We start from the raw sequence: 26,433 nt of genomic DNA on the forward strand, positions 1-26,433 counted from the left end.
TAAGAACTGGCTTGGGACACCAGAGAGCCCCGGTTCAGATCCCACATATGAGGGCCAGTGACACTGCCCTCCACAGCTAAGATGCTGAACAACAGCTCAACCTGGAGCTGGGCTGCTGTGAGTCGCCGGCGATGGTGTAGGCTGCAGCCCCTGTGGCAGTGGGTTGCCATGGGCTACCGTATGTAGCCAGCAGCCAGCGTGAGCGGCCAGCAGCCGCAGTGAGCGGCCGTCCAGAAGCCGGCGACTGATCTGCCTCGCCCGGGAAGAGCGCAACGATGGTGCCAACTTTGGCCAGTGAAGCAGCGTCCTCCACAGTTAGACTGAAGAACAAAATGACAGCAACTTGTCTGTTCCCCTTCCCCCAATTCCCCAATAAAAATCTTTAAAAAAAATAGTTTTAAAGTGCAGCCACAAAATCAAATCTTGAGTTTCATCTTTGCTATTTTCTATATTAAGTGTCATAAGTTTCTCTAAAATACAGGGAAAAGACAACTTGAGATCAATCTTATTTATGCCAAGTTTTTTCTTAAAGGTTTGCAAATAATTTTGCAAGGATTTAGTGTCTATGAAACAGTTTTATTTGGAAAAAAGATCTCTCAAATGACTAAACACCCCTTGCTTTTTTAATCATTGTTACTTCTGAGTTTTGTTCCAAAAGAAGGGGGAGAGCTCCTAAGAGACTGACTATATGATCTCCAAGGTTCCTACTAGCTCAAAAATTCTGTGGTCCTATGAAAATAAATTGATGAAGATAAGGCCCAAGAAAGATCTTATTGCAAAATCTCTTCCATGTGACTCGTCTTAAAACTCAGGGTTTGAACAAAGGATATTTTAAAGCCAAATAAGAACATTTCTGCATTATTCATAAACCAATTAACCAGATAAATGAAGACACATTCCTCCCAAGACTTTGAAGATGTTTTTCTCAAAATAACTTTGTCATTTTTTTGTTTTACTCTTCTTTCTTTTTTCTTTTTTCTTTCTTTCTTTCTTTTTTAATTAGTTTTAGGTGTACAAAACAATACACTAGTTAGACATTTCAACCCTCACAAAGTAGGGGGGGAATTTCACCCCCCAAATTCTTTCTTATAATTATATTTTTGGGTTGGTTCAAATGTCTTCCCCCTGAAATATTAAAACTCCAGCTTCTTATCACCTTTTTGACACTATTTTAACATGCTCTTAAATGGATTTCTAATTCACATGCAATGAGCCATATTATTTCATTTTGAACAATTAGACCTGACATCTATATTCAAGGAAAATGAATAGATATTTTACTTGAAATTATTTGATTTTTTTTCTGTTTCCCTAATCTAGATAAAACTTACATTTCTAAAGAAAAGCTATCTATCTACCCATAGAATATTAACCAACTAGATGAATCTTGGGGAAACAGGTAAGAAAATTTCACCATGAACAAAGTAAATGGTTCTAGAATTAGAGATATATCAGTTCAAAGTATGTCTTTGATACTTTCTAGGTTTTAGTTCCCCTAAGGCAAAGATATTTAGTTTTAACAACTAAATGTTCATATTATATAATACATACAAATTCAATGAGCAAGATAGCAGTTATTCATATTTATTTGAGTCACAAAATGTTCCTATATTATATACTCTGCTCCTGCTGAAATTACTTCCAACAACCATTCTAACAGCATTCAAACAAGATCTCGTCTCAGATTTCTAGGGATGTGCACACACTGCCCTCTGAATCCCACATTCACCGCTCGCTGCCACTTGCCTCCTCTTCCATTTACAACCACATGCGGGAAAAGCTGTCATGGCCATAGATGTTGTCTGCACTCATCTTTTGCTTGTGCCCCAGCCCACTACACTCTCACTTTTGACCCCACTTCTCCAGTTAAAATATACTTCCTAAGGACCACCATGTTGCTAAAAGCTAATGGAAAACTTTCACTCTCCTGATTTCCCACCTACTTTTCTGGCTCCTTCTCCACCCAACTTTCAGTGGCCCATCTTTTCACAGACTAATGTGTTACATTATCTGCTGTCTCCCTCAGCGGTCCCCTTGGCTTATATGGTTTTCTTATGCCAACTCCTAAATTTACATTTGGCTTCATATGTCACTTCTGAGCTCCAGGTACAAATACTCATCTCCTTAATTAACATGGATGATTCATAACAAGTGATCAGCTTATTAGCGCCTCTGATCATCATCCTTCCATTGTTCCATATCTAGTCGCTCCTAGAGAACACATGACATTATACTTGATACCTATTGGGTTGTCGGAAAAGTCATGACGTATTTTTCCTATGTTTTTCTTTGCAAAAATGCATCATGACTTTTCTGACAACCCAATAATTATTCCTTGCCCACATAACCACACAGTTACTAAGCGCTGCTTATTCTGCCTCTGTAAGTCTCACATATATGTTCACTGTTTTCTGTATGTTTTGCCATCTACTCATATAATCCACTATCATCTCTCCCCCAATTGATCCTTCTAAATTGTCTCCATACATTATTTTGAACAATTATCCATTCTCCATACATCAGTGAAAATAACATTTCAAAAAATCCAAATTAGGTCATGCCACCAATTTAAAACATTTAAATGTCTGCTTATCAGAATTAAGAATAAGATTACTAACCTTAACTACACAATCTTTATGATTGGGGCAGGACTTACCTGGCCAGCCCTAACTAGTGCCTTTTTCCCTCATTCCACACACTTCAGGCAAACTGGATTTCTTTCAGTTCTTCAATGTGCCAAGCTCTTTGTCTATACAGAGTGTTTGTCTTTGCTGTGCGTTCCTTCTCCCTGGAGGTAGTGAGTACCTTCTCATCCTTCAGACCACAGTTAAACATTAGTTTCTCCATTTCTTCCAGCCACCTGGACCTGGTTATGGGTACTTGTTATTCACTCCCACAGCACCCCATATTTCTTTCACAAAATACTCAGCACAACCATAGTTAAGTCACTATTTGTGTAATTTTTTATGAATTTCCATGTGTGGCAGGTTGCTATTTTAAGATATTAATTGATGTTTTTCCCAGATATTAATATTTCCCATTATGTTTTGGTCCTTCTACCTCAGGCTACTAGATCATGAGGCATCTATTTTCTAAAGAGGGAATTATTACAGTAGAAAATAAAGAAACAAGAGTCAGATTCTTGTCTTTAGAGTGTTAAAACCTAAAGCTTTTGAAATGCAGTCATCAGTCTTCTGGTTCACCCCTCCCATCCTACCACCTTAAAAGAAAATTCTAAAGACAGGGGAAGAATGGTGCCAAAAGGATACACTGGGTGTTGACAGGGCCCTATTCTGAGATGTGAGGAGAGAGAATGGGAGGACTTCTCGATGGTTTGGGGAATCTGAGAGCAGTATTCCCATGTAGATCCAGGAAAGGAGGAATAGATGCCTCATGATCTGCACCCTGACATATGGCAGGGGGCAGGGGGGAGCAGCTCCTGGCCAAGGGAGCATCTAGGCAGAGGGGATAATGCTTCTTTCAGAATGGAGAAATAGATGAAAAAAAGCTGAAACCTAGAGGTCGCTTCAGATGGGAGAAAATATATCTCAGTGGATGGCCACATGGACAGGTGATGAACCAAGAACCCCAGCCAATTTGCCCTTCTCCAAAGCCTCAACACATTATAAGCACCTAGTGCTTAGGGGAAAAAAATACCATAAATAACTGAAACTTATTTTTCAATTCCTGGTGGAAATGATGTTTTGCTATTCAGAAATATATGCTATTCAGAACTGGGTGTTCCGGGCCGGCCGAGTGGCGCGACGGTTAAGAGCTGGCTTGGGACGCCAGAGGGCCCCAGTTCAGATCCCACATATGAGGGCCAGTGACACTGCCCTCCACAGCTAAGNACAGCTAAGATGCTGAACAACAGCTCAACCTGGAGCTGGGCTGCCGTGAGTCGCCGGCGACGGCGTAGGCTGTAGCCCCTGCTGCAGTGGGTTGCCATGGGCTACCGTATGTAACCAGCAGTCAGCGTGAGCGACCAGCAGCCGTAGTGAGCGGCCGTCCAGAAGCCAGCGACTGATCTGCCTTGCCCGGGCGGAGCACAATGATGGTGCCAACTTGGGCCAGTGAAGCAACGTCCTCCACAGCTAGACTGAAGAATAAAATGACAGCAACTTGTCTGTTCCCCTTCCCCCAATTCCCCAGCACTGTTCCAATCCCCCCAATTCCCCAATAAAAATCTTTAAAAAAAGAAATTGGGTGTTCCAATCTTTAGAGGTAAGAGATTGGAAATAATAGTTGCTTAAATAACATAATGCTTTTTTTCACCTGTAGTAGAATTTCTGAGGTCAGCCATCCAAGACAGGCATGGCAGTTTCCCTCTCATCAAGGACCCAGACCCTATTGAGAAGTGACTTCCATCTATAAGGTTTCTTTATGATTTAAGATGAGTACTGAGTTCCAGGCCTAAAACAAAACATGTAGATTACTTTTTCATGCAGATTATTTTCCATGAGGACAAAGAAGGGTGCTACAATGAAGTCTGTTGCTTTAGATGGCCAATGGATAAACCCAGGCAAGAAGAGTAAATGGAAACAAGTGGGCGTCTATTTCCTTATAACCTAATTTTATAACTCCTAAAAGGTAGTGCTGAGTGTAGATTGAAGCTAAACTAGCTAAAAGCTCTGAAATTCAGTGTTTGCATACTACTTTTATCATGCAGTTTAACTCTAAATGTAATAAGTAATTTGAGAGGTTTACTATCACTTCTTTAATATAAAAAAGGAAAAATCTGAAGGCGTTTAGTGGGGCAACGTAGGTAATGAAAGGATGACACTGCGGGGAGAAGGATCCAAGATAACAGTAGGTAAACGCTTACTCCCATGGTTGCATTAAAATTACAACTAAATTATAAAACAATCAACCTGAAGAATCATCTGAAGACTAGCTAAACAGAAATTTAATAACTAAGGACATAAAAAAGAAGCCACGTCGAAACTAGTAGGAGCTGAGACGCGAAGCAGGCCAGTCCACACCTGCGTGTGGTAATTAAGAATCAGGAGGGATATCTCAGCTGTGGCTGTTCCCCCTGGAGCAGTGAAGGACCGCAGCCCCACACCAGCCTCCCCAGCCTGGAGTACTGGTGCTGGGAAGAGAAGCTCCCATATCACTTGGCTGTGAAAAACAGTGGGGATTCCAACCATCCAAGTGGGATGAAAAGCTGCAGGAAACTCAGACATCCCCTTAAACAGCCCGCACACAGACTCACTTGCTTGCAGGCACTCACCTTGGAGTCCGGTGGAGGGACAGTGACTCGGGAGGCGTCAGAGACGTGGGGGGATGGGGCAGCCTGAGGTGGGTGGCTCCGGGGAGAGAGCTGGAGGACAGCTGGCATGTTCCCTGTGTGAGATCCTTCTCCCGTGCAGCCTGCAGACAGGCGCCACCTTTCCTCTGTTGAGTCCACCCCCACAATGGCCAAATCTGAATCTGATTTGTCTGGTGAGCTCTGCTGATCCACCCTGCTAACTCACTGGGACCCCACCCCACCCAACTCCCCCAACACCAGAGGCACTTTTTCTGTGAGCACCCAGGCCTACCCACTTTGCACTCTTTCTTGGAAAACTATTGGAGTCCACAAGTCTCAGGCAGGCAGCCACTGGCCTCTGTGTGCTCTGACACTCTTGCTGAGTAGCTCCAGGCTAGTATTTGCACCAAACCAGAATCTACATTAACCTGGCGACCACAGCTCTTCCCACTCTAGTGATTCCTTGAAGCCCTGCCTCACCCAACTTGTGAGCTGCACAAGGCTTTATTAGTGGCTGAACCTTAAGAGAGCCAGCAGGGGGCAGCAGGTCTCAGTGTGTCCTGGCTTTTTGTGGAGCTACCTCGGGCCTGATGCTGATGGTAGCCATCCTCAGTTTGCAGCATGGCCTCTCCCAAATGCCTCCAGGTTTCACACAGGTAGTGAACAACTGTGGATCTCTTTGTAGCTCCTACCCGGTAGTCCCCAAACACTCACAGGCAGTGAATGACCTGGGCCTGCACCAGAGCACCTCCCAAGAGGCCCCAGAACCAACATTCTAGAGGTTGGCTTAAGACCACAGCAGAGCACTGCCAATTAGCCTCACAATCAGCACACCCAAAGAGTGATCTCAACAGGTATCAGAGCCCGCTGGGGCAAATCACATTCAATGGGGAAAGCCCCCTGCACAGTAGCCTATAAGCTGTGGGCACGGCCAAATACCACAGCCAATCAGCCTGAGGCTCAATTACACCCAATCACTTGCCAATAACAGTCAAGGCTCAACTATAACAAGAGGGCACAAACAACCCACTTGAGGGGCACTCTTAGAGCACCCAGAGCAGGTGACCGAGGAGACTGTGCCACTGGGCCCCACAGGCCACCTGGCCAAGACTGGAAGATTTAACAGATCTACCTAATACATAGAAATAAACGTAGAGAGACAGCCAATATGATGAAACAAATAAATATATCCCGAACAATAGAACAGGAGGAAACTCCAGAAAAAGGCCTAAACAAAATGGAGGCAAGCAACCTACCAGATACATTGTTCAAAACAATGGTTATAAGGATGCTCAAGGAACTTAGTGAATTTCAATAAAGAGATAGCAAGGATAAAAAAGGATATAGGAGCCATAAAAAAGAACCAGTCAAAGTGAAGAATACAATAACTGAAATGAAGAATGCACTGGAAGGAATCACCGCAGACTAGATGAAGCAGAGGATCAAATCATTGATTTGGAAAACAAGGTAGCAGGAAACATCCAATCAGAGCAGCAAAAATAAAAAAGAATCCAAAAAAAATAGGGTAATTTAAGAGACCGCTGGCACAACATCAGACATAATAATATTCACATCACAGGGGTACCAGAAGGAGAAGAAAGCAAGGGATTGAGAGCCTATTTGAAGAAATAATGACTAAAAGCTTTCCTAACCTGGTGAAGGAAATAGACATACAAGTCCAGAAAGTACTGAGAGTCCCAAACAAGATGAACCTAAACAGGTTCACACCAAGACACATCATAATTAAAGTGACAAAGGTTAAAGCCAAAGATAGAATCTTAAAAGCAGCAAGAGAAAGGCAACTAGTAACTTACAAGGGAGCCCCCATAAGATTGTCATCTGATTTCTCATCAGAAACTTTACAGGCCAGAAGGGATTGGCACAAAATATTCAACGCGATGAAAAGTAAGGAACAACCAATGCTACTTTACCAAGCAAAGCTAATCATTTATATCAAAGGGCAGATAGGGCCGGCCAAGTGGCTCATTGGTTAAGAGCTGGCTTGGGATGCCAGAGTGCCCCAGTTCAGATCCCACATATGAGGGCCAGTGACACTGCCCTCCACAGCTAAGATGCTGAACAACAGCTCAACCTGGAGCTGGGCTGCCATGAGTCGCCAGCAACGGTGTAGGCTGCAGCCCTTGCTGCAGTAGGTTACCATGGGCTACCGTGTGTAGCCAGCAGCCGCAGTGAGTGGCCGTCCAGAAGCCGGCTACTGATCTGCCTCGCCCGGGAAGAGAGCAATGATGGTGCCAACTTGGGCCAGTGGAGCAATGTCCTCCACAATTAGACTGAAGAACAAAACGACAGCAACTTGTCTGTTCCCCTTCCCTAATTCCCCAGCGTTGTTCCCCTCCCCCAATTCCCCAATTTTAAAAAAATCTAAAAAAAAAAAAAATCAAAAGGCAGATAAAATCTTCCCAGACAAGAAAAAACTAAAGGAGTTCATCACCACCAAACCAGTATTACATGGAATGTTAGAGGGACTTCTTTAACATGGGAAAGAAGGAAATGGCAAAAGCTGCATATCTATAGGAATTACTTTCAATGTAAATGGATTCAATGCTCCAATCAAAAGACATAGTAGGGCTGAATGGATAAGAAAACAAGACTCTTACATATCCTGCCTACAAAGACTCAATTCAGATTATAAAACACACATAGACTAAAAGTAAAGGGATGAAAAAAGACATTTCATGAAAATGGAAACAACAAACAAAAAAAGTTGTGGTAGCAATACTTATACCAGACAAAATAGACTTTAAAATAAAGACTATGACAACAGACAAAGAAGAACCCAGCAATTCCACTTCTGCGTATTCATCTGAAGAAACCCAAAATGCTTTTTTGAGGGGACATGTGCATCCATATGTTCACTGCAGCGTTGTCTACAGTGGCCAAGATGTGGAGGCAGCCTGGGTGTCCATTGACAGATAAGTGGATAAAGAGGAGGTGGTACATATATACAATGGAATATTGCTTGGCCATAGGAGGGAATGGGTTCTTGCCATCTGCACTGGCATGGATTGACCTGGAGGGTATGGTGTTGAGTGAAGTATGTCAGATAGAGCAAGACAGATGCAATGTGATTTTGCTTATATGTGGAATCTAAAGAGCAATAAACCAACAAACAAAACATAAAACAAATTCATAGATACAGAGAACATTTTGATGGCTTCCAGATGGGAGGGGGTTTTGAGGGTGGGTAAAAAAGGGGGAGGGGTTAACAAGTACAAATTGGTAGTTATAAAGTAGTTATGGAGATATAGGATATAGCATAAGGAATATAGTCTATAACATTATAATAGCTATGTATGGTGTCAGATGGGTACTAGATTTATTGGGCTGATAGATGGGAGGGGGTTGGGGGACAGAGTGAAAAAGGCGAAGGGATTAAGAAGTACAAGTTTGTAGTTACAAAATAGTCATGGGGAGGTAAAGTAAAACATAGGGAATATAGTCAATAATATGGTAATAACTATGTATAGTGCCAGGTGGATAGTAGACAAGTCAGGGGGATTATTTCTTAAATTATATAAAGGTCTAACCACTATGCTGTACACCTGAAGTTAATATAAAATAATAATAATAATAATAAATAAAAAATAATAATAATAAAAGATGACACTGTGAAAATTAAAATATTGTTGGGGTCATAGGTTTTAAATATTTGTAAGTATTCTCCACCAAACTTCCCATCTTTTTTTATCCTACGACACTGAATTTTTGGATCATCTTGAAGCCTATAGACCAAAGCTTCTCCATAATGATGCCAGGAAATACAAGAAGCAAATATTTCCAGATGAGCCCACAGGCAATCCCAATACCCATGTTTACAAAACTCATCTACATTTTTTTTAAGAGTGGCTTTTCTTTATGGAAGAACACAATGACACAATTTTAATAAGTACCCAAATCACCACCATTCTAGTTCATATAATGTATCTGTGCAGAGTCCTGAAGAGGCACCACACACACTACCCACAAAGCTGTTTGGTCCAAAAACCATATGCTCAATAACACCATGAAAATCGGTATTGCATGTAGGACATATCCTTGGCAAAGCTGTGCATCACCACCTGGGCCCTGCTTTTTCCAGGAAGCTCCAGCTGGGTGACAGTGCGGCATCTTTCCAAGAACAATTGATCCCGTTAAGCCATCAGAAAATCGAGAGTCTGGGCCCCTTATGGTTCAGTCAGTCCATGCAGTCACCATGCAGACACATGTTGTAAGCAGACGTTGCGAATGGGTCCAGCCCAACATTTCCCCACACCACGTTTTTTGGTATCCTTTAAGAGACCCTATTTCTGCGGCCCAGTTTGCAGATTGCTGGCCACTTTGACTTTACCTTTGTTTTTGATGACACAATATTCAGATTCCACAACTATGAAAAGTCCACTCTGTGCCTCTTTTGACCTTAGGTGATGCAAACTTATTTCCTTCCTAACCTGAAAAGAGGCTTAATGGAATTTTGAATTTTTCCTATTACAAAAATTCTTAGGTTTTTTCAGAAGAGATTTGAAATACCACATAAAATCATGTACTCACATCCCTCACCACCACTTCCAAATAACTGAATTACATAAATAAAACATTACACAGAAAGTGCTTTGCTACAATTTATGGGTGGTAAATTTAACAAGAGCTGGCTCATTGTAGGGAAATTCAACTTATCTTTTCTGGATCCTTTTATTCTTTACAGGGAAAGAAATTTATGTCAGTTTAAAAAAAAATCTATTACTGCTTCTCATAAATGAATCCATTGTTTTTCACCATGATCCAGCAGGTAAAAAGCAAGAATAATAGATTGCTTTGACAGAACCTTCAAAATAAACATCTCCAAGACTCAAGTATAGAAAGTTAAATGTGCTTCAGGTGGTATTAAAACAAAAACTGATCTTACTAAAATCATACAAAAATCAGATCTTACTAAAAAAATATTATTAGCTGCTACAAAAGGACAAATTATATAGAAGTTGAGTTTTCACAATTAGACACAATTGAATGTCCTATACATAGTCAACTGCTTACAAAGGTTAGCGTTTACCTTATTTTACAAATATTTTCTGTTCATAAAGGAATCAAGGGGCTCTACAAGCATTAGTGCCACATGACCCATTTTAGTTTCAGAAAAGTTTGAGCGAATATGTATACACCTACTTACTATAAATATGTATAGTACAGCTACCACATCTCAGGGGATTGTCCTCCTTAGCAGACACCTATCCGGCATCTAATCTTCTTTCATTTTATTAGATAATCCAACCTCCCACTGTCTCCAAGAAAGGTGACTACATTGCCAGCTTCAGTGGCAGAACTCATCCTAAGTCAATCAGCACATAATATTCACATTAACTCTCTTATTGGTACAGGGCTGGGTATGTGACCCCAATTTGTAGAAACAGAAAAAAAGAATGATTTTTATGCAAGATGAAAAATGTGGAGATAGCGTCTTCCCATTTTCTCTTATCAAATGAAGGGGAGGGGACGGGAGTCCCAGTTGCTAATGGCAGTTTTCTGTGATCATGAGAATGAGGACAATGCTGGTGGCAGAGGGAAGGGTTGGAAAGGATGTAAGTTTTATTGGACATCATTGAACTACTAATGGCATTGGTGCCTGGAGCCTTCCTACCCCCTGTCTTCCAGTCAGAAAATCTACAAATTGACTTAGAGTTTAGTCCACTTGAATTGGGGTTTCTGTAACTGTTTAAATATGTTCTTCTTTCCTTTTGAAAAGAATTGACAGAATATACTCAAAATGTTCTGTTTTCTCGTGGGCTGTTTAATTCATATTGTTTTACATCAGAAGATCATTGCATATGTATTTGATTTTGAAACTACCTTTGAGAACTTTCCCTAATCATCTAATGAGGCACAAAATTTGATACATCCATTGCTTAAAAAGATGGTAATATTCTTACAAACGTTAATGCAAATTTAAGATGAGTAAAAACCCTCTGGTTCTACTAGACAAAAAATACAGTTTCACAATCAAGGTCAGACATTCTTCCCAGCCTCAAGATCTGAAACTGAGCTTGACCTGTTTTGTAGTCAATTCTAAACTATGGCCTGTAATGCCAAAAGTACATTTTTTTTAATTATTCAGAATTATCTATAAGCCATAGCAATCCTACTGCTCTCTTCTCATTTTACTAAACCATTTTGATCCTTACTTCTCAGATCTTGCTGGGTATTAGATGTTTCTTGCATATGTCCACAGATAATAACTCATCAGCTTTGCAATCTGATTCTTAACATTAAGAGATTAAAACTAATGTAGATGATTCTCAGATGACACATACTGAGGTAGAGAAAAACTCCATCATTTCCTTCCACAAAATGAGAGAAATTTTAATTCTTTTTCTCAACAGCTGCTTCATATTTTTATGCATAGGAAAAAAATATGTTCAATTACTCTAAGTACAATCAAGTAATTTAACATGGCTCTACTATCATTGTAGTTGCAGGATATTTTAAAAGAGAAAAAAAAGAATCTCAAAGCACAGGTCCTGCTGTGCAGCAAAGCAATCAAATTCCTTCATAATAACAGCCTGATGGGATTCAGCGATCTAAGGAATAATGAATAACCACTTTAATCAGTAAACAGGAAAGTGCTACAACAGTAACTGAGTAAAAATTGACTATCATTTGTTGATCCTCTTGATGAGCATTTCAAACAATAAATAGAAATGTAAGTATCTCTTAAAAAGAAAAATAACTTTGGTTAGTGCGGTTGATTTTGCCAGGCAGTGAGAAAATGATAGACCACCTTAGATTGCCCTGCAGTGTTGCCCTGTCAATAAAACACACACATAATTTTTCTAAAAATACCTGGCCAATTTGACCCTATCACTTGAATGTGTCAAGATGAACTCATTTTGCAGTTGGTTAATAAGGTTGTGTTTCTGGACTGATTACTGAACTTCATTCTACTTCATTAATTAATTCTCTTCTTCACTGTTTATCTTACGAAGTTATTTGCATCTGAATATGAATTTTCTAGCTCAAAATAGTCCTCAAGCATCCAGTGCAGTGTCTCAAATGTTGGCCGTTCCTCAGGAACTGCATTCCAGCATTGCATCATGATGTTATAGAAATGCAGTGGACAATTAGGTGGTTGAGGGAGTCTATAGTTTTGACCCAACATCTGGATTACCTGAGCACCTGTCATACCTAAAAACATAGAATGAAATCAACAAAAAACAAGTTTAAAAAACAGTATTAAATTCAGAGACACTTATATTATAAAAAATGTATTTCCTTGGTGAAGTTATGAGGTCTTCTAGCCCCTTCCCAGGCTGCAGAGATTAGGCTAAATCCTGCAGCAAGTAATGTCTATACAACTGAAATTCAAGAGCAAAGGAGGAAGCAATAAACCACCTCATTAATGCAAATCATCATCATCAAATTTTATCTCTTATGCTCCCAAAGGCACATGGTGTGGTCAGCCTCATAACTCTGCCCTCTAAGCCTGGGCAAAGCAGTTAAAGTCACACCTAAGTAAGTGACCTGCAGCAGAAAAGCCCACTTCAGAATTAATTACTCACCACTATAAGGCATTTTGCCATAAGTAATGATTTCATAAAGAAGGATTCCAAATGACCACACATCGGACTTAATGCTGAATTTATTAGTACGAATAGCTTCAGGCGCAGTCCACTTCACTGGCAGCTTTATTTCGTGCTTAGATTCATAGATGTCTTCATTATCTACCTGTTAACGCATTAAGAAATCAAGCCAACTTAAAGTTTTATATATATATATATATATATATATATATAGTTGGTTGTCTTTTTGTGACTCTCATTCATGTTATGTGCTTCATATTAAAATTTAGAGGAAAAAGATTCAAGATGAGCTCAGTTCAATTGATAATTATAGTAGCAAATTCCAAATATGACATACAAGACTGAAAAACCTGTGAGAAGTAATTAATAAAATATTATTTGAGAGCCTACTACGTGCTAAAACTGGCACTGTAAGTTACATTCTACTGCATATGAAAAAAATTCATGTGTGATGATACTGGCATTACAAGTGGTCTTTAGTAGATTTTAAAAAAATAAAAATGAAATCAAAGCCTGTTTTCTGATTTACTGCTGGTATTGAAGAGCCACTGACTTTGATAATTACCATGTAACCACTTTCTAATACTGAGAAGTAGGATCCAAATGACATTAATATATCAATCACTGGCATTTTAATTAATCTACAAAAAGGAAAGATGATGAATTCACGAAGTTCAAAAGAGAACCATTTCTTTGTTGTGTTTCATGCCCCACACCCATAATTTTAGGGTACAATATAGAAATTAAATTCAGAGAAAAACAATGAATATTATATCTCCTATCTCAGCATCTGTTGATGTAATATCATGAAATGGGAGGTGGGACAGGAGGGGGCAAGAATTAAAAAGTCCATGATTGCTGAAAAATTCTGGCAACATGCATATTAGTCTGGCATAAAGTGAGCAAACGTGGGTAGGGTAACTGTACAAAGTGTGCTGCTTTTTGTAAAGGAACTACAAGCAGACAAACAGAGGCTACTGGAACTGAAAAGTGGATCATTAATTCAACCACAAACTTAATTTCATACTTTTCCATTTGGTTGGTCATCATTTTCTCAGTTTCTTTCTCTTTGGTGAAGATATAGAAATAGGAAGTCGTTTGTCTGTAAGGCCTTGGGCTACTGAAGTATTTATTCTATGGGCCACAGAACTTAGAGAAACATTGTTTTAAAGAATAATAGTAAGTATACTGGTCTGTTAGGATTTTTACCCATTACAAAAACTAATTAAAACAAAAGCAAGCCCACCTTAAAAACTCTTGCAAGTCCAAAGTCTGCCACTTTGTAGATATTGTGTTCACCAACAAGGACATTTCTGGCAGCCAGATCTCTATGTATATAGTTCTGGAGCTCCAGATAGGCCATTCCAGAGGCAACTTGTGCTGCCATGTCTACCTGCTGAGCCACAAAGATTTTTGATCCAGCGTCATCTAGGCAACAAGAAAAAAATAAGAGATTTACTTTGGGGAATATTTAAACTATTGAAGTGAATTCTGAGAATCTTGATAAATGAGCTATCAGTGAGATTAAGTGCCACAGCACTGATCTGTTGAGCAAAAAATTACAACCATAGAAACGATTTTACTTCCTGTGAAGGGTTAATGAGGCAACGATTTTCGGAGTCCAAACACATTCCAAGGCAGTGACCTGCCCTTCCCTGAATGAGCATTACACAGAAAAAGAAGCAACAGTATCAGATCATCCAAACACAGCCATCTGAAAGAGTTGGACGTCACCATTGTCCATAACACACATCACCAGTCTCACCTCTTCATAAAAATTGTTACTTGCTCACTTCTGGATTTCTTTCAAACAGTAAATAGCTTCTTTTAGTCTTTGGTCTTATAAAACAATGCTAATTTGGATGGTTGAGCCAATGAAAGTTCTCATTATTTCATTGTACTATTCTTAAAAACTAGCTCACTAACAAAAATGAAGAGTCTATCAGTAGTTATAAAATGTATATATTATATTTGTACTCCATTAAGCTTGATACATTTTTTTATTTCCCTTTCTTAGCCTATTAATCTTAGGATAGGTTCTTCATCTCTGCAGGCATGGCCATACATTTAATAGACATAACTTCTCCTCCTGCTCAACCTGTATAACTAAGTAGAGGAAATTCATATAGTAGGGTCAGTTTGATCATTAGTAGAGAGGTTAGTTATTTTGTGATGACTTTGTGAAATAGTGTCAGCGATTCTTGGATAGAACTTAGCTACCACATTCTTAGTAGTTGTCTTCAGATTTCTGGAGAATTAAAAAGGTCTCATATAAATGCAAACTATCATTATTCCTGGCTGACTAAGCCAAATACTATGAAAAGTGTTTTGGACTCATGGTCAAGAGATTTAGGCACAACTTCTAGAGGCAACTATATAGCACAGGGGTTAGGAAGGCTGGTTTGAAACTAGAGTGCCAGAATTTGGATCAGGGCTCTCTCTGCCTCTAATTTCTTTCCTGACTTTGGGCAAGCTTCTTAATGCTCCTGTGCCACAGTTTCCTCAGGTATATAGCAATAATTGTAATTATGGCAGTAGTTGTTAAAATGAGAATTAAAATGAGTTAACACATGTAACTCACTTAGGATAGTGCCTGGCACCTAGAAAGAACTCAGTAAACCCTACCTGTTATTGTTATCATTGCTGCTGCCTAATCAGAATTAAACAGTTCAGGATTTATTAAGCTAGAGACGCATGTGGATTACCCAAATGGAAATGCCTAAGAAAAAAAGCATGTGGGTCTGGAGCTCAGGAGAAAGCATGCAGCTAGAGCTATTGATTTAACAGTCATAGTTTATGAGCGGGAGTTAAACATTAAAAGTGGGTGGGATTGCTAGAAAGTGACAGAATCATGAGAAACCCCTACATTTAAGGTGGGCAGAGGAAGATAAACCTGTAAGAAAACTGAGAAGGATGAGAGGAGAGTCAGAAAAGAACAACATAATAGTTAAAGATTTTGAGAAAGAGAAAGTCACCACCATTATCAAACTTCACAAAAAAGTCCACCAAAATAAGGGCTACAAAGGCACTTGTTAAATATAATAAGTAAGTCCTCATTGGTGACCTTGGTGGCAGGAAGAGCAGTTGCACTGGAGATGGAATATAAGGGGTTGGAGGCTGGACCGGAGCTGAAAGCATGGAGACAGTAAGAGGAGATGTCAATTCCCAAAACCCTAATGAAGAAGGGAAGACAAAAAAAAGAGGGGTGGGTGTGGTAGTGGAAAATGTAAGCCAAGGGAAGCAATTATATAATTTATGATAGCGAGGGGTTGTCACTGACAATGTACTCAAGGGGTTTTTGGAGTGCTGGTCATGTTATCAATTCTTGATTTGTACAGTGGCTGCACAGTTGTTTACTTGCTCATTTTATAGTTAATATTAAATTATACTATGTGATATATGTACTTTCTATAAATATGCTATCTTTTTAAATTAAAAAACAATGAAATAAATAGTCAAGGACACTTTTTAAATGGTAAGGACCTAAGCACAGTGCATGTGTATGTGTATATACAAATATATTTATGATTTTAATGCAATCAGCATATATGTGAGGTGAAACTAAGTGCTCACTGATCCGTTTGTCCTTTTATTCCTGGGCACACAAAGAAGACTATATTCCCAATTTTCCCTTGCAGTTAAATTGGACCATGTCACTAATTCCGTAGACTTCAGTTTGTGCAGAGATATTCATCGCTTACAGGAATGATTCTTAAAATCTCCCACATCTTTGTAGCTAGGAGAGATGATTTTCAAAATGACAGAGAGATGATTTTCAAAATGATGAAAGGAGCCTAAATCCTTATGTCCCCATTTAAAGAAAGACACCCAGAAGAGGTGGCTGGTGTTGATAAAAAATGCATATTTTTATTATGTCACTGAGATTTTTGAGTTGTATGTTATAACAGATAACATTAATTATTTAGTCTAAAATGAGCTGTAAGCAAAAGGACAAGATGTAACTTAGTATGCAGCATAATGGCAAATCATTGCTGCTCTGATGGCCAAAATAGCTATGATTTTTTCTATCAAATTCACTCAATAAAAAAAAAAAGTTAAAAAGTTTAAGATAAGCTAGTGACTAGTCCTAGACTATGTGGTAGGCAGCCTCAAAAATGGCGCCCAATATTCTCTGCCTCCTGGTATTCAAACCATTGTGAAATCCCCTTCTATTATGCATGGTCTGAACCAAGTAACTCATTTTTACCAAATAGAATATGACAAAAGTGATGGGTATCACTTCCAAGAGAAGCTTATAAAAGACTGTGACTTCACCTTGCTGGAACTTTGATCTCCCTTGTTCTCTCAATTGCTCCCTCTGTTGAAGCCAACTGCCATGTTGTAAGTTGCCCTATGGAGAGGTCCATGTAACAAGGAACTTAAGGCTGCTTCTAGCCAACACCAGCAAGGAAATGACTTCTTCAGTCCAACAGCCCTAGAGGGACCAACTTCGTGCCAACAATCACATGCATAAGCTTGAAAGTAATTCAACCTCCCCTAGAGCCTTCAGGTTACTGGAGCACCTGCCAACACCTTCACTGCAGCCTTGTGAGAAACCCGGAGCTGGAAGGCCCAGCTCAACCGCACCTGTGGATTCCTGACCACAGAAACTGTGAGAAAATAAATGTTTGCTGCTTTAAGCCACTAAGTTTGGGGGTAATTTGTTGTGCAGCAATAGATAACAAATGCAAGTTGGTGTTAGGAATATAACATCAGTGCTATGCATTTCATTAAAAGCTTGGACTGTGGAACCAGATTTCCTGGGTCTCAATTTTAGCTAAAGCACCTTGGATGCATTACTTAGCCTCTCCATCCCTCAGTTTCTTCAACTATAAGATGGGGTGATAATAATAATAATTCATCAGGTTTTTAGAATAACAAACTACATTAATATTTGTAGAGGACTTAGAAAAATATCTGGCACATAGTAAGTGCTATGTAGTACTTTTTACAGAAAAAAAAAATTTGTATGTTCCTCTTCCACCACTATCCCATGTGGTTGAATTCTAGTAAATCACCTCACTTAATACTCATACAATTATATAAAGTAACTATTGTTATTATTGGGTTGTCAGAAAAGTCATGACACATGTTTTCAACAGATGGCACTAGTTCATTTTTGGAAGTACTAGAGTCATTCGCATCTATGTTATTACTATGTCATTTCACAGCTGAAAGTCCTAGCTTCATTCTAAAAAAAACTGAGTGATTTTGTTGAGTTTTGGAGATTTTACAAGTTGAAGATGGAAGACCAAACTGTGCATTTTTGCCATATTTTACTGTTTTACTTCCGTAAAGGGAAGAACACACACCAAGCTTTGAAAAGTTTCATAAAGTTTACAGTGACAATGCTCTACAAGAACTTCAGTGCCAATGATGGTTCATGAAATTCTGTGCTGGTGATTTTGATCTCAACGATGCTCCTTGGTCAGGGAGGTCCACCGAGGTTGATAATGACAAANATTGAAATCTTACATTGGGGATATATTAAGATTTAGCTAATCCAGGGAACATACTCTTACCCTTACATTCCAAACCCTTGGCTACAGGTTATGGTTATCTGGGCCAGAGAGAGTGATGACATTTGCTTGGTGCCTGCATTGGCTGTCCCTGTGACCTCTTGTGCATGTACTGTTGGAAGTTGAACTGATAAAAATCAACATATGCCATTTCACTTTTGACATTCTCATTTTCATACCTGGTTTTAGTGTCTTTACTGCTACAGGAGTGGTATTGTTCCAGAGGCCTTCCCACACTTCGCCAAACTGACCGGATCCTAATCGCTTCAGAAGCTGTATCGAGTTGCGGTCTATCTCCCACTGGTCCACAGTTTTGTACGACAAATCAAAAGGAGCTGGCACTTGTACCTGTCTCACAGATTAATTAAAATACTTGTAAGAAAAAAGATTTCACATTGTTTTATTAAAAATAATAGTCTACATACTTTTACAAAGATATTGTTTTTAAAAAACAAAACATTGTAAATTTTACTGTAATTACTTTCAAATAGAAAGCAGTTGGTGGCAAAATCTGCATCATTACCTCTTCAAGTTGATCTCTCCCCCAATCCTGCTAACTCTGGTACCGTGTTGTTCATCTTTCCACCCCATACCTAATGCCTTCCTTGCATAGGCAGGTTTGGCATGATTTCTTTCTGCCTCTTTGCCTAGCTAAATCCTCCCAATTTCAAGGCCAAATTGAAGTTTCCACCTCATCCACAATTACTTCCCAAACTCTCTGGCCTACAGTTTTTACCATATGTATCATATATTTTTGCACAATTAATATTTTCTTTTTTTTTGAAATACATTTATTTATTCATTCATTTGCTTGTCCATTTAATAAATAAATATTTTTCAAGCACCAACTAGGTTCCATTCTGTAAGCAAAACAGGCAAGGCCTCTGCTCTCCTAATTTACCATTTACCATTGAAAATTTATCTTATCTCCTCCACCAAGTCATCAGCATCTTGAGTGCATGGAAGACTGCCTTTGCTATTCTTTTTCTTTTTTTTTAGTTTCAGGTGTAGAAAACATAGTGATCAGACATTTATTTACTTCACAAAATGATAACCCAATAAGTCTATTATCCATCTGATACTGTACATAGTTATTACAATATTATTGACTATATTCCCTATGCTGTACTTTATATCCCTGTGACTTTTTTTTCATTATACAATAGTTGACATTCAATATTATTTTATATTAGTTTCAAATGTACAGTGTCATGGTTAGACATTTATATAATTTATGAAGTGATCCCCCCATAAGCCTAGTACCCATCTGACACTATACACAGTTTTTTACAATATTACTGACTATATTTCCTACACTGTATTTTACATCCCTGTGACTACTTTGTAACTACCAATTTGTACCTCTTAATCCCTTCACCTTTCTCACCCGACCCTCCCACCCCCTCTCATCTAGTAACCATCAGTTTGTTCTCTGCATCTGAGTCTGTTTCTGTTTCGTTTGTTCATTTATTTTGTTCTTTGTGTCTTTGTAAACCTGTTCCTCACCAGAATTCAACAATATTTGTTTAAAAGGATATTTTGTAAGCTGTATCTTTGTATATAAACTTTGTATGTAAACTATATCTTTGAAGCTATTTTACTAGCATAAGCTTAGATACTCCCGTGGGGTTATTCCTACACCACCAAAATGTACATACTTATACCAAAATTGCCTATTAACTTGGCAGGGTTTAACTCAATAAAGTCTGTACATACTGGGCAAAATTCTTCAGCTTCTACTTGTCCATATATTCTGATCAGGCATCACCATGAAGCTTTCACCAATCATCCGGGTATGGTGTAAACCACGTGGCTGGCTGGCCCACTGGCCGTATATGAAATCTGAACTCAGAGGAGAAGCTNTCTTTGGTCCATGATCCAGGGAAGACTGATAGCTGCCCTATCCTCAGTACCCACTGTGGAAACAGCTGGAAAACAATCCTAAAGCAATGACATTCGGCCATATTTATATCCTTAATTCTCTAGGGACATACAGTATAAACTAAGGAGAAAATATTCAAAACTTAGTGTTTTTTTCCACCAGTCCTTTGTATAACTTGAAACTGATATTCAGCATTTTCTCCTGTGTTAATACTTCTGCAGTCAGAGTCTTAATAGCTTGACCAAATGGTAAGGGGGACAGTACTGGGGCCTATTCTGAAGACTCATCTACAATTAAATTGTATTTAAATGGCTACCCCCTGACTCACCATGCAAAGTTCCAAGTGGTTAACAGCAAATCAAATCTAAGAGGAGGAAGGATATCTGGAGTTTACATTTCATCAGTAATTTTAAAACCTTTCATTGCTTTCAGGATGTGATGTTTCAGTGGTATTACTGTAATTTCGCATTTTAGTATTCACTGTGGATAGTGCGAACATTTCCATCAATGCTCAAAGAGAGTGATCCATTCGTCATGTTCTCATGTTGAAGACTTCGCAACTAATATTTGAACCCAGGCACGGATAAGCTTTGACATTCAAAGGTAACATTCTGACTTGTTTACTAATGTGAAGTTAAGGAGAGTTACATGTGACCTGCAGATCGTTTCACATAAAACATTTCGGCAGTCTACCCTTTGGTACGCCCTTTAGAGTCTAGAAGTTTAGAACCCGGGCTCGATCAAACTCCAGATTCTGAACAAACCTTGGCTCACGGTGTGATCTTTAGCAAATTACCAAACATCTACATCTCTGTACTTCCGTTTCTCCATCTCTACAGTGTGGCTAATCATTTGCATCATAAAATCATTACCAGGATAATAACAATGCCTGGAACATATGTATTCAATGACTGTTGACCATTATTTATATTATTATTATTATTATTATTATTATTATTATTATTATTATTATGCATACTCTGGAGTAGGTCAAACAGGTCGACTGTATGTATTTTTTCACAGGCTGAAGAGGGGGATAAGTGATAACTTGAAGAGGGAAGATAAAGGGAAATGTCTTATTCTCTTTTTCATCACATTTTGCTGAGCTCCCTCAATTTCATCCCTACCCTTGGTTTGTTCCACATAATCAAATAGGATTAAAATCTTGAATCGTAGTGGCAAAACAGATATGAATATAAAAGAGGCATCCACACCATAATAAAGGACTTTGTTCTTAGTTGTTACAACTAGCTTGGCATATGGTCAAATATGGATATAGTGGGATTCTCCTGACCCACCCCCCCCCAAAAAAAAATCTTGACTCATGAAGCTTCCAGTGATAGCAGAAATTATAATCACCTTTCAGACAATTTATATGTATAATATGTTTCTCTGTTGATGCTTTGGGTGGGCAGCAGATTCATGAAATGCAGGACACTCAAATCATTGCCAAATCAGACTGTGTACAATAGCTGAAACCACAGTATGTTTGGAGGCACTGCAGGGGGAGGCTGGCTATGCTGGTTACAGCTGACCAGCTGCACAGCAAAGGAGACCCAATCTCAACTCAGCTTGTAATGTAACATTAAATATTAATTTTTGTCTGTCAAAGCTACTGTGGGAGTTGATTTCAGGCTCATCTTTATTGCATGGTAGTCTGCTAAGCAATAAATAGCTGCTAAGATGGATTAATGGCCCCAGTGAAGTGAAGACATTTAACCAATCACCAAAGCTGTTTGCTGCTATTACACTGTAAATCAATAATAATCATTTCTGTTGGAGAGAAAACTATCATGGCACTTTTTTTTTAATATAAGAAATCTGATTTTTGTGTTCTCTTTTGACCTCCAGAAGGCCTGCCTTAGAGAGCAATGTTAGGATGGATGGCTAGCTGCTTCTTTTTGGAAAATAATAATTAGGTTTGACAATAAAGTTTAGTCTCAACTGTCAACAAGATTAGGATTCAAAATCATATCCACACAGTGACTGTGAAAATCTCAAGTGCTGGGATAGATTGTCCTCACCTGGAGTATTCACACGGCACCTGGCCACTTACAAGTGCTTCTCTGTTGTTTCATGGGGCAGGTGTAAATGCCGTGACTGGGCTCCTGCTCCAGCAAATTTGCACATCAGTGGACATTTGTCAGCAACCTATTAACATTTATTAAGAACCCACTATGTATATTTTATCTACATTGAATCCTTATAAAACCCTATGAAGTAGGAATTAATATAATTCCACTTCCAGATGAAAAGGTTCAAAAGGTGAATAAAGCTAAAGAGGGCAGAGCCAAGTTTAGACTCAGGTTTATCTCACACCAAACTTTATGCTCTTAGCTATTATACCGGAATACCAGAAGGTCCCAAACTTTCTCAGCTCACGGCACGCTCACTGTCTCAATAACATTTTTCACGATGTCCCTAAGCCAAAATGAATACCCAACTGTTGTATTGATTACTTGGTTGAATCCAAACTTAAGCAGTGTTTGTGTCCTAATAACTTAATATCCCTTTTTAAAAACTAATACAGATAAATTGAAAGAAAATAATAATTGTTTATTTCATTCTTAACTACAATTACTTACTAAAGAGATATATGCATCTCCTGGGCACTGTACAATTTCTCAAGTCTTAGAAGCAGATAGAACACTGCTTGCTACCCACAATTCCTGTTCCACACTGATTTTTATATGGATCTTGCATTTGATCACAGCAACCGCCAAAAACCCAGCTTCACAAAGATATGATGTCATTGAAAGGAATGTAACATGATCTAATGCTGAAACTGCCAATTACCTTACTGTGCAGCCATTTCTGCAGTATTTGAGGTGTTTCCCTAAAAACTTCAAAATAGCTGAGACATCCTGTGAATTCACTGTGGTGCCCCAATATGCCTTGGCACACAGTTTGGAAACCATGGTGTTACACTAGGCTGCAAGCCGGCAGTACCCTGGTGTTAGAGTGCTGCCACTAGGTGGCTTTATAAACCTCTAAGAATTCTGGACTGGGTCANCTAAAAGAGAAAACTAGCAGAAAAGAAGAATATGAAGAGTCAGAGGGAGATTAAATTTTAGAATTTAGAGGGCAATCAGCAAAAGATTCACTATGATGGGGATGGACGTCTGAGGATATTTCCGGAAGACTTTCAGGAAGTGAGGAACTACGCTATGAGGCTAAGTAATGGGAAACCATTCAGATCTAAAAAACAGCAAGTGTGGGGCATCTGAAGCCAAACACATCTGGAAGCTACGAAGAGCAGCAAAAAATGGGGGTGGCGGGGAGGGCAGTGTACCTGACACAGAGTGAATGGGGCAAGTTGTGAGATGTGGTGAAAGAGGAAATGGACAGGCAGGTCCTGGGGACTTGATGGGTTATACAGAGAGAAGAAACCATGGGAGCCATTGAGAGTTCTGAGCTAAGGAGGGACATGATCTGATTTACATTTTAACAGGATCTCTCCAGCTGCTGTGTTAAGAAGAGACTGAAGGAGACAAGCACCAAAAGAGGGAGACCAACTGGGAGGCTACTGCAGAATCCAGGAGAGAGTCGATTGACAGGTTGGACCAGACTGGGAGGGTTGAGAAGTGGAAAAATCCAGGATATATTTGGAAAGAAAGATAATGGGATTTGCTGGTGGGTTAGATATAGGATGTGAGAAGTAGAAATGACTCCAAGATATTAGGCCTGATGGTTGACATTGTCAAAGAATGAAGGACCATAAGAGTAGCAGATTGCTGGGAATAATACAAGATCTCAGTTTGGGGCCTGTTGTTTTAAAATGTCTAATAGACACATGTAGTAGAATTTAGGGCTGTTCTCAAACATTTATTTTTGCCTCCTTTCAAGCACTTTAGGGAATCGTACTCCTCTCTTCCCTTTGACCTGATTAGGCCGAATGAAAATGGCACGAAAGTCACCTCTGTCACTCGTGGTCAAAAGCTTTAAGAGCCAGAATAAGGTTGGTTACATCTGCCAAGGTGATCAAAAGAGCCGAGCCACCAGTCGATCTATTTTGCACATGGAGCATAAGCAAAATAAACACTTGTGTTAAGTCTCTGGGACTTGAAAGCTGTTCCTTATTACATCATATGTACATTATTCAGACTCACACAACATTTAAGTAGAGAAGTTAAGAAGGCAGTTGGCTATATGATTCTGAAGTAATAGAAGGATGTAAGTTGCAGAATTGTTAATACATAAATGTTACTAAACAATGCAACTGGTTGAGATTAGCAAGGGAACTAGTGATGTTGCAAAAGTGTCCTGGAAAATTGCAAGATACTGAGAGGTCTGGGAAATCACATAAATTGAGAACCAGCAAGAAAGATAGGAGGAAAAGCCATTGAGTGAAGTGTCCTGGAAGCTAAACGAAGGAAGTGTTACCAGTAGGAGATAGTGTCCATCAAATAAAACACTGCTGATAGGTCTGAGAATTAAAAATTGACTATTAGCTTTAACACTGTGAGTGTTATAAGTGACCTTGACAAAGTATTTTTATTAAAGATGACCCAAGATGACTCCTATACTTTTGTCCCTGGGAATAAGGACAAAGGGGTCAACGGCTAAGGTTAGTCTTTCTATGATGGATTAGATTTTATATCTTTATGTAAGGGAGTGAGGTATATTTTTGTGGGGGATTTTTGCTTTGTTTTATTTTTAATAGCATTTCACAGGCCTTATGTTCTTGGTTCTTCTGATAGCACAACTTAGTATCACCAGCTTTACAAGTTACCTGAAATAAAAGAATTCTCTTATCTTTCTGATATCTTCATTACATTAGTCTCACCTACCTTTACCTCTATATACTATGTCACTCCCACTCTGACATTTCAAGAAAAGATAGAAAAACCTCTTTTTTAAGTATGAATTATTGCTGATCCTTGCATAACACAAGTTTGTACTGTACAAGTCCACTTATACACGGATCTTTTTTTCAATAAACACCAGTACTGTTTTTGATCTGCAGTTGGGAGTCAGTCCATGGATACAGAGGGCCAACTGCATGCATTGCTCTATTTTATATAGGTAATTAAGCATCTGTGGATTTTTATATCTTCAGGGGGTCCTGGAACAAATCCCCCACTGATACTGAGAGACAACTGCAATAGTTAGGTTTTAGGGGAAAACATTATATGCAGATTCTCAACTGCTTGGGGGGTCGGCACCCCTAATCCCGTAGTGTTCAAGGGTCAACAACTGTATTTCCTCAGTACTTGATCTCAACTACTTTTAACATTTCATTTTAATGCTTATTACATTGTTGCTTATGAAATTATTTATCAATAAACATCAAAAAAAAATACAATGCACTTAAGTCTTACCTGACTACAGTAAGCAAATGTAGAAATAAAGCAATAGTACATTTCTGCTTTTTAGTCTGAAAATTGCCTAACAGTGGAAGTATTTTAAACACCAACAAGTGCAATGTTGTCAAACCAGGCAAAGAAAAAAAAATGATGGCACCTCTCCTTCCCTTTCCCCAAAAGTATTTTATGTCCCCTAATTCTGAGCCATAGAAAATATTGGTTCATGACTGATAATGCTCAATTAGTTATTGTAGGAAACAAAGCGTCATGCAAAACATCTATTCTTCAATCTTCCACATTACATTTAAGTACTCTGATATGTCCATTGTGAACAATTTGTTCTTCCACTACATAAATATTTTTCCTCCCTTTGAGTGTATGGAATATATCCTATAAAAGAGTAGTTAAGCAATTCAAAGTTAAAACATTCATTCTCACAGATATACACATAGTAAATATCCTTTGGGTTATAGAAAGCTTGCTAAATTGACATTTATAGGACTTGCTAAACTAAATTACTCTTTTTTCTCCCTTTTATTAAGTCTTCAGCTTACTTTGGAGATATTCTTGCAGACTTCCATGTCTCATCAACTCTGTAATAATATAAATTGGATCTTCTAAAGTGCAAACAGCATAAAGCTGGATAAGCTTTGGATGTCTTAGGTTCTTCATTATCTGTGCCTCCCTCAGGAAGTCATTTGGATCCATTGAACCTGAAACGAGAAGAGGGGGAGATCACTTTATATCACTGAGGCATCCCTATCCTCACAGCAGCCTGGTGGGAATCACCAAGATTGCTTCCTGCCTCTCAGTAAAGTGAGAACATCAATGTCACAAATCTTCAGATTTATCAAAGAGGAGAATCAGTTCAGCCAGGGCAACCTAATAACTGATGTGTTGGTGCATC

At 38.9% G+C, this 26,433-nt stretch overlaps 1 protein-coding gene across 1 annotated transcript in view; it reads right to left on the reverse strand.

Annotated features, from left to right (window-relative positions):
* Nucleotides 1–10,265: 10,265 nt before the first annotated feature.
* FRK (fyn related Src family tyrosine kinase) overlaps nt 10,266–26,433 on the reverse strand; it is a 114,114-nt gene continuing 97,946 nt past the window's right edge. The window contains exons 3-6 of the mRNA XM_019623965.1: nt 26,081–26,239; nt 14,066–14,247; nt 12,799–12,964; nt 10,266–12,424 (exon numbers count right to left, since the gene is read on the reverse strand). Of these exons, the coding sequence (XP_019479510.1) occupies nt 12,213–12,424; nt 12,799–12,964; nt 14,066–14,247; nt 26,081–26,239 (719 nt within the window). The 3' untranslated portion in view covers nt 10,266–12,212. The remainder of the gene's footprint in view (nt 12,425–12,798; nt 12,965–14,065; nt 14,248–26,080; nt 26,240–26,433) is intronic.

The sequence above is a fragment of the Hipposideros armiger genome, unplaced genomic scaffold (assembly GCF_001890085.2).
Source record: "Hipposideros armiger isolate ML-2016 unplaced genomic scaffold, ASM189008v1 scaffold_571, whole genome shotgun sequence".
In the NCBI taxonomy this organism is placed as follows: Eukaryota; Metazoa; Chordata; class Mammalia; order Chiroptera; family Hipposideridae; genus Hipposideros; species Hipposideros armiger.